Below are 11,601 nucleotides of genomic sequence, written 5' to 3'. Positions count from 1 at the left end.
TACAAAACCACTGGCTTGGTGTCTAGGAAAATCAGAGACACTCTAGGACTGGAGCGAGAGAGGTGGGTCGCCATATGACAACACAAATGCTTTACATAGACCGTGTGATTCCTGCCTTGCCCTGCAATAGCTGACGTTGTCTTGGCCGCTTAGGGTAGCCTATGCGGGGAAGTAGGCACCCGGGCCTGTCCGGATTGCTGCACTCCGCAGGTGCCCGGACAGGCGCCTCCTAGGAGTGGTGCTACCCGTGCGGTGCAGTGTAGCAGTTGTTCTGTGCCTGTGGTAGGAATAATCCTCAGTGGGTGAGCAGATACCCTGGAGAGCTCGACGTGGGTTTCTCTGAATCCACAGAGTGTTTTCAAGTCTCTGCTCCCCATCCGTCCAGCATCATCATCAAGGCAGCGCCCAAATTCGGCCCTTCATGGTGTCTAGTGTCATCACACCAGCTGTGTCTCAGCTGGCAATGACGCAAGGGGAAGGAGGGAATGCAGCAGGTGCTCTGCTCAAATTCTGCCCCAACAAGAGCTGCCGAGCCTGGTGTCTTCTATCCCCCATTCTATTAGCACCTATCTACACCCGTGTAGTCCCCACTCACCCCGCTTTATCCCACGCCTGGGACCACCTGTCACTTCCCCAGAGTTCTCAGCGCTGAGCAGTGGATGCTCAGGAACGCTCAGTGGGTAATAGAGCCACCCAGTCCGGTTGTTTTGCACCTAGGTGACAGGTGTTGATGTCCCTCAGGCCGACATCAGTAGCACACAAGGTGTCAACACAGTGATCCCTGACCTGGGCTGAGTCCACCTGAACTCTGCACTCCCAGCTGGAGGCGTTCTCCGTGTCCCTCCTCTTGCTGCTTAGGCTTCTCCTCCTCTTTCTCTCCTTCCCCCACTGCCCCCTCCTTACTCCCTCCCACTGCTTCTCTCCTGTGCACCTGCCTGTCGACTCTAATGCATGCGGCAGGTTTCCTTCTCCTCTTCCTGTTCTTCCACGCAAAAGTGGGCATCCCCGGGTGTTCGCAACTTCCATGTTTTGTGGTGAAGCCGTCAGGAAGAGTCTGCCCTCTGTTCCACACCCATAGGACAGGGGTGTCTGGGGAGGCCTCTGAAACACAGCATACATGGGAGCCAGGCGCAGATCCAGCTCTTTCGCTAATCTGCATGGCTTTGCATGGCAAAGACAGGGCCTCCTTGCTCCCTAGCAATTGCACAAGGCTGGGGCACAGTTATTGGCATGCAGCCAACTTGCAGAGACCCCCCGGCTTCATTTTACCACTGTGCCATTTCTGGGAAACACTCACTCTGCTGTGGGATTAATATCATAAAGGAAGTCTATTTCTTTGAACTACAATAAGCTCACTTCGTGGGGGTATTTCACACCTTTAGGAAAAGTTGTAGAAAGTGTCCTGTGTCCCTGGTTTAGTTATCGAAATGCATCCAAATGCCTTTGTAGTGCTCATCACCCCAGCATAGCTGGCACTCGCTGGCTTAGCTGTTGACATTCTCCACGCCCACAATAGAACGCAAGCTGATGAGAGCTCGGGACTTTCCGTGTCTTTTGTGCAGCACTCCTGGCCCTGAGACCAGCACCTGGCACTGATAAGAGAGAGTAGGTACCTGCTGTGTCAGTCTCCTGCTCCCTGCACCAGCCCTGGCCGGCTCCCAGTGACGGGTATCCTAACTGAACTGTGTCCCTCAGCATCCCAGCTCAGGCCTCTTGGCAGGCTGAGCATCCAGAGCAGAAGCGTCTCCCACCAAGGGTGTGCACCTGGGGAATGGCCGTCCTGGCATGGAATCTTCCTCTTACTGCTTGTGTGTCCCTAGGGCCAGCACGTGGCCTCTCGATACAGTCCTCTCCTCCATGCCGTGTGGGAAAGCACAGATTCTGCAGGGCCAACGCGTTGAGTGATGGCATCTAAGGTCCAGATGCTTCCTTCGGTGGATGGCAGCATAAAGACCAGCATCTCCCACTGGATGGCTCCATCCCACTTGGCTCCACGTCTGTGCGCACATCGTGTAGGGCAGCCTCTGGCTTGGCACGTGGCCCAGGACAGCTGCACAGAGCATGTAGTTTGCTGTTGCTCTTGTGTAGCACGGAAGCCCTCCGTTTCTGGCCCCAGCTTTTTCCCCAAACCTCTTTCCCTCTGCTGCAGATTTCAGAGCGTTCAGTCATCCCCAGTTCCATCGTGGGCCAGGCCAATGGCTTGTGCCTCAGATTCTTCACTTGCAAAATGTTAATCACCTTTGTTGTTTGTTGGGGGACCTCACTGAGATAGTCGATTAAAACTTAACTCAGGGTACTGCCGTGTGGTGCAGCAGATTAACCCAAAGCCTGCAACATCAACATCCCTTATCAGAGAGCCAGTCAGACACTTGGCTACTCTGTTTCTGATCATACTTCCTGCTAATGCACCTGGGAAGGCAGCAGAAGGTGGCCCAAGATCTTGGACCCCTGGTACTCCCGTGGGAGACCCAGATGGAGTTCCTGGCACCTGGCTTTCACCTGGCCCAGTCCAGACCTCATCTGGGGAGTGAACCAGCAGTTGGAAGCTTTCTTTATCTCGCCCTTCCCCTCTGTCACTCTGCCTTTCAAATAAATACATCTTAAAAAATGAAACACATAGGTCACATTACCTTGCATGTGGCAGAAACTGAGTGACCAGAAGTCATTTTCTGGGATGCCTCTTTCAGTCCCCACAGCCAGGTAAGCCACATGGTTTATGACAACTTGTAAGTGTATTTAGATTGCACTGCAGATAGGTGCATACTGTGTCATGTTCATGGGGGTCACCAGAGAGACAGACCAATAGGAGAGCTATGTGCCTCCACATATCCTTACCTCTCTCGCTATTGAGAGATTGAGTTAGTGTAAGGACTTGCCTCATGTGATTATGGCTACTGACAAAGCCCAAATTCAGAGGGCCAATGGAACGGCAGGAGATTCAGGCAAGTTAATGTTGCAGTCTTTTTTTGTTAAGATTTATTTATGTTTGAGAGACAAAGTTAGAGAGGGAGAGGGCTCCCATCCACTGGTTCACTGCCCAGGTGGCCAAAATGGCCACAGCTGGGCAGATCCAAACCCAGGGGCCAGGAGCTTCTTCTGGGTCTCCCAATCATGTGTGCAGCCCCAAGCACTTGGACCATCTTCTACTGCTTTCCCAGGCCACCAGCAGGGAGCTGGATTGCAAGTGGAGCAGCTGGGACTCCAACCGGCACCCATATGGGATCCCAGCACTGCAGGAAGAGGCTAAACCTAACACAGCATCGCGCCTGCCCCAGTGTCTTCAGTGCCAGGTCTGCAGGCAGGCCGGCAGGTGGGAAGCACAGCAGGGGGTCTGTCTGGCAGCCTCAGGCCAAATTGCTTCCCCTTTCAGAGCCTGTCTTTTGTTCTGGAAGCCCTCACCTGACCAGAAGAAGCCCATCCGTGTTATGCAGGGTACCGTCCTTTCCTGAAAACCAGCGCCTTGTCAGTGCTCATCAGATCCTCCACCACAGAGTCTGGACTGCGGCTGAATGCCGGGCCTCCTGGCCTAGCTGAGATGCCCATCAACATGAACCATCACAGCAGGGCAGCAGTACGCCCAGGGACGAAGTCGTCTCCCAAACCGAAGCTTTGGCCAATAGCCGTCTGGGTTCAGTCATGTCCACTTGCGCTGTGCCCCACTCCAGAAGGAGCGGCACATGACGAGGGCAGGGAAGTCAAACTGACTGCACGCGGTACCCCCTCCCTGCCAATGGGGGACATGGCTAGGCCTCGTGGGCCTCGATGCCTCTGGAGGGATCCTTAGTAAGGTGGTGAGAGTGGGTGGAGACTGCCATGCTGGGCATAGAGATTGGGCGGGGAAATGGTTCACTTCCCACGACTGATGGACGGAGGGAAACGAGGCATTAAAACGAGGTCAGTCAGGCGGGAGTGAGGTGTCTGAGGTCTCAAGTGTTTCTCCGCGAAACCACGTGGGTGAGAATCCTTGGCTTTCGCTGAGAGTGGCCGCAGCAGGAATAAGGATCATCCCGAGAGAGTCCGTGTGACAAGTGGAGACTGCTTGGGAGGTAACTGGGCTGAGATCACTTTCCAAAGGTTTCACCCAAAAGTGTTGGTTTAGGATAAGGACGGCCCATGGGATGTAACTGGGCCGAGTATTCGGAAACCTACATGGCAATGACAGAGACGGTAAGAGACCCTCTTTGGGGATGTATGAGTTTGTGTGCACGCATAGCCAGATCACAGGATTCGATGGTTCCAATGTTGCTGTTTCCGGCCCCGGTACCTGTTGATCACCACAGTTTGATGAAAAAACATTTCTGAGTTCCAGGACCCCCTCAGGAAAAGCAGTGCGGTCATGGTTCCCAGGTGTGCTGAAAGAAGAGAGCCCGGGCTGCTGATCTAAACTTTCAGTGGGGCTCTTGTATCTTGCTTTTTATTCAGTCATGCGCAGTGTGTTCCCAGAAAGAACACAGAGAGAGGTCCTTCCTGCAGAATCCACTGGTGGGTTTTTGCTCTTAACATGCAGTAAGATTGAGTTGTTTGCTTTTGTGGTATGGTGCATCGAGATTTAGACACACGGAGGTTTTTGTAGGCACCACCAGAGTCTGGATCCCAAACCGTCCCTTCAGCCCGAGCACTCCCTGGAGCTACCCTGAGCAGTGACAGCCACTTCCCCTTAATTTAGCTCGGGAAACGCCATCTCTCCCTCTTCACTGTAGCCTTGGTTTGGGAACTGGGCAGGACGCTGGCCTTTGCTCCGATTGGGGTGATTGTGAATAGGGCTGCTTGGAGGGTTCACCTTCAGGCTTTCGTGTGAACCCACGTGTTCGTTTCTCTAGGGTACACCCCTGGAGTGGGATTGCTGAGTTCTGCTGCAAAGCTCTGGTGAGCTGGAAAGAAAGTGTCAAACAGGATCTCCTTGTGGCTGTGCTGTTTCACTCGCCCACCAGCAGGGAGAGCATTCCTGTGGCTCAGCCTGTTGGCCAGCCCTTGCTCCTGGGAGTCCTTGCCATTTCAGCCATTCTGGGGGCAGCCATGGGCTGTCTGATCATGGGTTTATTTGCCTTTTCCTGAAGCTCAGTCACACGGAGCGTCGCTTCATGTGCTCCAGGTCTGGTTCTTCCCCATTTCTCTCGGGCTTCTCTGTTTCCTCACCGTTGAGTTGGAAAATGCCTTCTAAATGTATTCTAGATAGCAGGCCTGCAGGAATCTGTGATTCACAAACATTTTCTCCTAATGTGTAGCTTCCGCTCTGGTTCTCCTAACACACTGTCACATTCACAGCAGTCGTGCAAAGGTTTAGTGATAAATTCCAGTTTATCCTTTGTTTTCTATTATGGACATTGCCATAGGCATCATGTCCAAGGCTGGCCATTCCTCAAGCCTCAAAGACATTCTCCTAAGGTTTTTGCTTTTGTTTGTTTTTTTTTTTTTTTTGACAGGCAGAGTGGACAGTGAGAGAGAGAGACAGAGAGAAAGGTCTTCCTTTGCTGTTGGTTCACCCCCCAATGGCCGCCACGGTTGGCGCGCTGCGGCCTGCGCACCGCGCTGATCCGATGGCAGGAGCCAGGGGCTTATCCTGGCCTCCCGTGGGGTGCAGGACCCAAGCACTTGGGCCATCCTCCACTGCACTCCCTGGCCACAGCAGAGAGCTGGCCTGGAAGAGGGGCCACCGGGACAGAATCCGGTGCCCCGACCGGGACTAGAACCCGGTGTGCCGGCGCCGCAAGGCGGAGGATTAGCCTAGTGAGCCGCGGCGCTGGCCTAGGTTTTTTCTTTTGTAAAATATCAGTTTATTCGTTTTAAAGAGCTACAGTCAGAGAGGGGGAGCCAGAGAAAGATCTTCCTTCCAGTGGTTCACACCCCCAATGGCTGCAATACCCAGGGCTAGGCTAGGCCAAAGCCAGGAGCTTCATCAGGGTTTCCTGAGTGGGTGGCACTTGGTGCCATCTTCCCTTGCTTTCTCCCAGGTACTTTAGCAGGGATTAGGATCCTGAGGTGAGCAGATGGTGCCCATCTGGGATGCCAGCATTGCAGGCAACAGCTTTATGCACTGTGGCACCCATCTAGGTTGCCAGCATTGCAGGCAACAGCTTTATGGACTGTGGCATCCATTTGGGATGCCAGCATTGCAGCCAACAACTTTATGTACTGTGGCACACATTTGGGTTGCCAACATTGCAGGCAACAGCTTTGTGGACTGTGGCACCCATTTGGGATGCAGCGTTGCAGGCCACTGCTTTATGCACTGTGGCTCCCATCTGGGAAGCGAACATTGCAGGCAACAGCTTTATGCTGTGGGCTGCACGTTTGGGATGCCAGCATTGCGGGCAACACATTTATGCATTATACCACAAAGCTGGCCCCTCCTATGGTTGCTTCTAAAACCTCATTATCATACCTTTGACATTGAGATCTGGAACCCATTTTAGTCAATTGCAGATTACTTATGTGGTTCTGGTTCAGTCTCTTGCATGTGGTTGGTTATACAACACCATTTGGTGAAGACTTGCCTTTCTTTTTCTCCCAGCACCCTTCATGGCCCAAACTCCCATGGCTTTATTTGTGTGTCGGTGTGTGTATTCATACACTCTCTGTTTGGCCACCGAAACTTACAGCTACCCCGTACCAAGTCAAATTTTCCTAAGACAAGATTTATTTGTTTGAAGGTCAGAGATACAGAGAGAAGAGAGACAGAGAGATCATGCATCTGCTGGTTCACTCTCCAGATGGCTGCAACAAGCAGGGCTGGGCCAGGCCAGAGCCTTAACCAGGGGCTTCCTCTGCGTCTCCAACATGGGTGCCGTTTTCCGTTTTGCGCTGCTTTTCCAAAGCCATTAGCAGGGAGCTGAATGGGAAGTGGAGCAGCTGGGACATGGTTCTGTACACACAGCACGGGATGCCAGCATCCCAGGTGGCGGCTTTATTCGCTCTGCTGGGCCAACACGCCAAGACAGCTTTTTGATTACTGCAGCCTCATGGCAAGTCCACGACATGATGTCTACTAGCACACTTTTCTATTTCTAATTTGTAAGTCCACATGAATTGTGGAATTGGTTGCTATCTATACAAGCTCCCTTAAGAGACTTTGATTGGCATCACCTTGATTCTTTTTTTTTTTTTTTTGACAGGCAGAGTTAGACAGTGAGAGAGAGAGAGAGAGATCCACAGAGAGAAAGGTCTTCCTTTTCCGTTGGTTCACCTCCCAAATGGGTGCTACAGCCGGTGCTGTGCCGATCTGAAGCCAGGAGCCAGGTGCTTCCTCCTGGTCTCTCATGAGGTGCAGGGCCTAAGCACTTGGGCTATCCTCCACTGGCTTCCCGGGCCACAGCAGAGAGCTGCACTGGAAGAGGAGCAACCGGGACAGAATCTGGCGCCCCGACTGGGACTAGAACCCGGGGTGCCGGCGCCGCAGGCGGAGGATTAGCCAAGTAAGCGCACCTTGATTCTACAGAACAGCTTGTGGTCATTGACTATGTCCTCCCTGTTGATTGTTCCAGGGAAGGAGCACATTGTTTCTCTCCAGTAGGGGTCTTCTTTCTTTTTTCTTCTAAATATTTATTTTATTTATTTGAAAGACACAGTTGCAGAGAGAGGTCTTCCATCTGCTGGTTCATTCCCCAGATGGCAGCAACCACTGGAGCTGAGTTGATCCGAAGCCAGGAGCCTTCCCCAGGTCGACCATGCGGGTGCACGGGCCCAAGGACTGTACTGCTTTCTTAGGCCATAACAGAGAGCTGGATCGGATGTGGAGCACCCAGGGCTCGAACCAGCACCCATATGGGATGCCAGTGCTGCATGCTAGGGCTTTAACTCTCTGGCCACAGAACCAGCCCCTGGGGGGTCTTCTTTCATTAGCCTTTTATACTTGGTAGCATACAGGTCCAGTTTGTTCATTTTATCTGTAACTGTTTCACGGTGTGTGCCGGCTGTGATATATAGGGCGTTTTTAGCTTTACACTTCCAGGTCCTCGGCTGGTTTTTCATGTGCTGACTTGTCTCCTCTATCCTTCCTAAACGGGTCTCTGTTCCAGGGGTTTTGAGGGTGGTGGTTGGGGGCTCACTGGTGGCAATCGTGAGATCTCTGAGCAGGGGCACTTTCTTCCCATCTCACTCGTATGGCATGATGGCACCATCGAGGACTTCCAACATGCAGTGGAATAGCCACGGTGAGAGTGGACATCCTTGCCCTTCCTCAGCCTTAGGGAGAAAGCACTCACTGTCCACCTTCTGGGATGTTATCTGTCTGTTTTTCTGTACACACGCTTAAAGAGGTTCTGAAGTTGTCATCTAACCGTACAGTGGTAGAGCTTTTGTTCATCTGTGCATTTTGAGTCTTATCAAGTGGATTTTCTATGGGTCTTGAACCGTCCTGTCCTTCTCTTCTTCATCTCTCAATCATTATGTTGATTGATCTTCCATTGTTGAAAGAGCAGCCCTTGCATTCCAGGAGTGACACCCACTTCTTTCTGAGCCTTTTCCTATATTGATGGAACAAACTACTAGTCTCTTTTTGAAGAATCCTGTGCTAAGGTAGGTGGAAATACTAATTTCCACTTTTCTTGGTGTCAGGGTAATGCTATCCATACAGAATCATTAGGGAGTGCTCCCTCTAGTTTGTCTTGGTGCAGAAATCATGTATGGAATTGGTGTTCTTTCTTCATATGCTGTCTGGCAGAAATTCCAGGAGGGGGGTCTAGGCTCTCAGATCTTATAGCAAAGGCTTTTAACTCACTCCCAAGTACTTTTTGTAAAAGTCATGGGCCTGGGTCTGGCACTGTGGCATAGTGGGTAAAGCCGCTGCCTTCAGTGCCGCTTCTGATATGGACGCCAGCTCAAGTCCTGGCTACTCCATTTCCCATTCAGCTCCCTGCCATAGCATAGGAAAGCAGTAGAAGGTGGCCAAGTCCATGGGCTACTGCACCCTCATGGGAGACCCAGAAGAAGCTCCTGGCTCCTGCCTTCAGATAGGCCCAGCTCCTGCAGTTGCAGCCACTTGAAGAGTGAACCAGCAGGTAGAAGACCTTGCTCTCTATCTCTCTACCTCTCTACCTCTCTACCTCTCTCCACCTCTCTCCCTCTTCCCCCTCTCTTCTCTGTAAATCTGCCTTTCAAATAAATAAATAAATAAGTACTAAAAATATCAGTATTTAGAAAAAAAGACATGGGCCTGTGAACACTGTCTCGTCTTGGGTCAGTTTGGGTAGCTGACACGTCTCAAGTCATTGCTCCGTGTGCACTATGCTGCAGTATTTATTCATGTACAGTGGTTGATAGTGCTGGCGGCAGGGCGATGTCTTCTGACACCTGCTAATGGGAAGCTGGTCCTTCTCTGTTGTTTTCCCTGCTAGTCATGAACAGCTGTATCAGTTGTGTTGATCTTTTCAAAGAACCAGCTTTTAGCTTGATTGGGATTCTCTATTTTTTCTCATTGTAATCTCTTCATTTTTACTCCTGTTTCCATAAAGAAAATGCTCACTTATACACTATGGCAGTTTGGAGGTCATTAGCCCAGGCACAGCAAACTTTTTGACGAGATGCAAAGCCAAGAGCGCTGAGGGTGGAAATGTCCGAGGCTGCTTGTGTCCTGGACACAAATGCTGAGTGCATAGTGAAAGTCGGCTTTCTGTAAGTGTGTGAGTGTGGACGACAAGAACACATTCCTCACCCAGTAATCTTAAGATTACGCTGCAGAATGGGTGGGGAAAATCAGCAAGGTATTCACGTCAATGACTGCGTCATTTTGTGCGGCTAGACACAAGGATACGGTAATTGCTGTCACTTCAAGAACCTTTATTGGATGCTGTAGCACTCTAAGCTCCCGAGGTACAGGATCCCTGCCGTGCTCAGAAGCAGCCAGGGAGTGCGTGTCGTTATGCCCACTTTCCGCACAAGAAGTGCACCGGCAGCAGCCTTCTGTGAGATGTGTAATGGTGGTTTTCTTTCTCCTTTTGCTACCCTTTGCTGCAGCCTTGCCTCTTCTGGCCACACATCTGCCCTGCTACCTTCCAGCTGTTTGAGAACCTACAGCCTGACCTCCCTGTCTACACTCGCAGGCTGGGTGGAGCTCCAGCTTGGACTCGACCTCCATGGATCCAGTCCAGAATTGGAGTCCAGGGTTTGCTGCTGAAGCCTCCCCGATGGCCATGGCAGAGACTTCCGCGGACAGCAGGGCCGCCTCTCAGCCTCCCTCCACAAAGCAGCTCATGAGGGGCCTGGGGAACATGAACCCCGGTGCCGGCGCTGATCTGCCTGTGCCGCTGCCGGCGGGGCTGCGGCTGCAGCAGCAGTACAGGGAGGCGAAGACCCAGCAGAGGCGGTACGAAAGGCTGCCGCTCCCCCAGGGCAAGAAAGAGCTCCTGGGGCACATGAGATGGAGGCACCGCGACCACAGGGCACCTTATCCGGCCTCACAGGAAGCAAACATCTCTCCCCCGGGTGACAGAGCTCAGAATCGGTTCCACTGTGAATGTCGCTACTGCCAGAGCCATGGGCCCAGTACGTCCGGATTCTCTGGGGAGAGGGGTGGGGCCTCGTGGGAGACCCTAGTGCAGGGCTTCAGTGGCTTGAGCCTCAGCCTGGGGACCAGCCAGCCTGGCGTTCTGCCTGGGGGGCCCCTGCAGCAGCAGCAGGAGGAGGAGCGAGAGGAGACGTGCCAGGCAGAGAGGCAGCAGGAAAGCAAGAGAATGTTCCAGAGGCTGCTGAGACAGTGGCTAGATGAGAAATGAGGCGATCATCCTCACGGGACGGGAACCTGAAAGGGTCCAGTCATAGAAGCTGTCCTGCCAGGCCTGGGTATGGGTCCTCCTTGGGGACCAAGCAAGGGGCCACGGTGGGAGGGGACCAAGACCGGTGTTGTGTGTGGAAACCCTGAGAGGAGATCCAGTCCCGGGAAGGGCCTACTCTGCCCTGCCTGTCACGTGTGGAGCGTGTGGAGGCATTCCGTAAAGGCACTGCATGCCAGTGGTCCTGACCTCACCCGCTGCGGCCCCCATGAAGCATGTGTCCCTTTCCCACTCCGGATTTCCGTCTTCCCTGCCCGCCTTGTCAGCCAGACAGAAGCTGTCCGTGTAGAGTGAACGCCTCATTGATGTCCTTATGCCCTGTGCCAAGTTATCCACTGCCCCGAGAAGCAGCACTAGGTGTGTTGACGTGCACCATGCTGCACTGGGATCCAGGATCAGGAACCCGACGCTAAACAAGGAGTGGGGAAGGGGCGTGTAATTGGAACTTGGTGGTTCCCTGTTGTATTTCTGTGTGTGCACTTTTAGGATGACGACGTGCTAAATGTATCCAAACCATTTCCTGCTCCTTAACCATCCAATAGCATTCTCCCTCACTGCAGTTCCTTTCTGGGCATCTCGCCGTCAATACCGAATAAATAGAACGCAGGCTTCTTTGTCAACACCGGCTTGTGTCTTCTTAGATCTGAGCTCACCACCTTTCATTCCCACCTGTACATCAGAGTGTGTCAGGAGGAGCTCCGCATGGTGGGTTGTGGAACTGGGAGGAGGGCAGGCGCCAGCAAACCCCTCAAGTCCCGGTCTGCGGCCACGAGATGAGACCAGCGTCCACAGCAGCGAGGCAGTGCCACTGGCAGGGAGTGCTCCTGCTGCAGGG

At 52.8% G+C, this 11,601-nt stretch overlaps 1 protein-coding gene across 1 annotated transcript; it reads left to right on the top strand.

Annotated features, from left to right (window-relative positions):
• Nucleotides 1-14: 14 nt before the first annotated feature.
• LOC133753383 (protein FAM156A/FAM156B-like) lies at nucleotides 15-11,367 on the top strand. Its single transcript, XM_062183952.1, has 2 exons — nucleotides 15-62; nucleotides 9,952-11,367. Exon 2 carries the CDS (start codon nucleotides 10,071-10,073, stop codon nucleotides 10,707-10,709), a length of 639 nt encoding a protein of 212 aa, XP_062039936.1. The 5' UTR covers nucleotides 15-62; nucleotides 9,952-10,070; the 3' UTR covers nucleotides 10,710-11,367.
• Nucleotides 11,368-11,601: the final 234 nt, after the last annotated feature.

This window comes from Lepus europaeus, chromosome X (genome assembly GCF_033115175.1).
Source record: "Lepus europaeus isolate LE1 chromosome X, mLepTim1.pri, whole genome shotgun sequence".
Taxonomy (NCBI): Eukaryota; Metazoa; Chordata; class Mammalia; order Lagomorpha; family Leporidae; genus Lepus; species Lepus europaeus.
The sequence above is the reverse complement of the archived record's forward strand: the minus strand, read 5'-3'. Positions and strand labels throughout refer to the sequence as shown.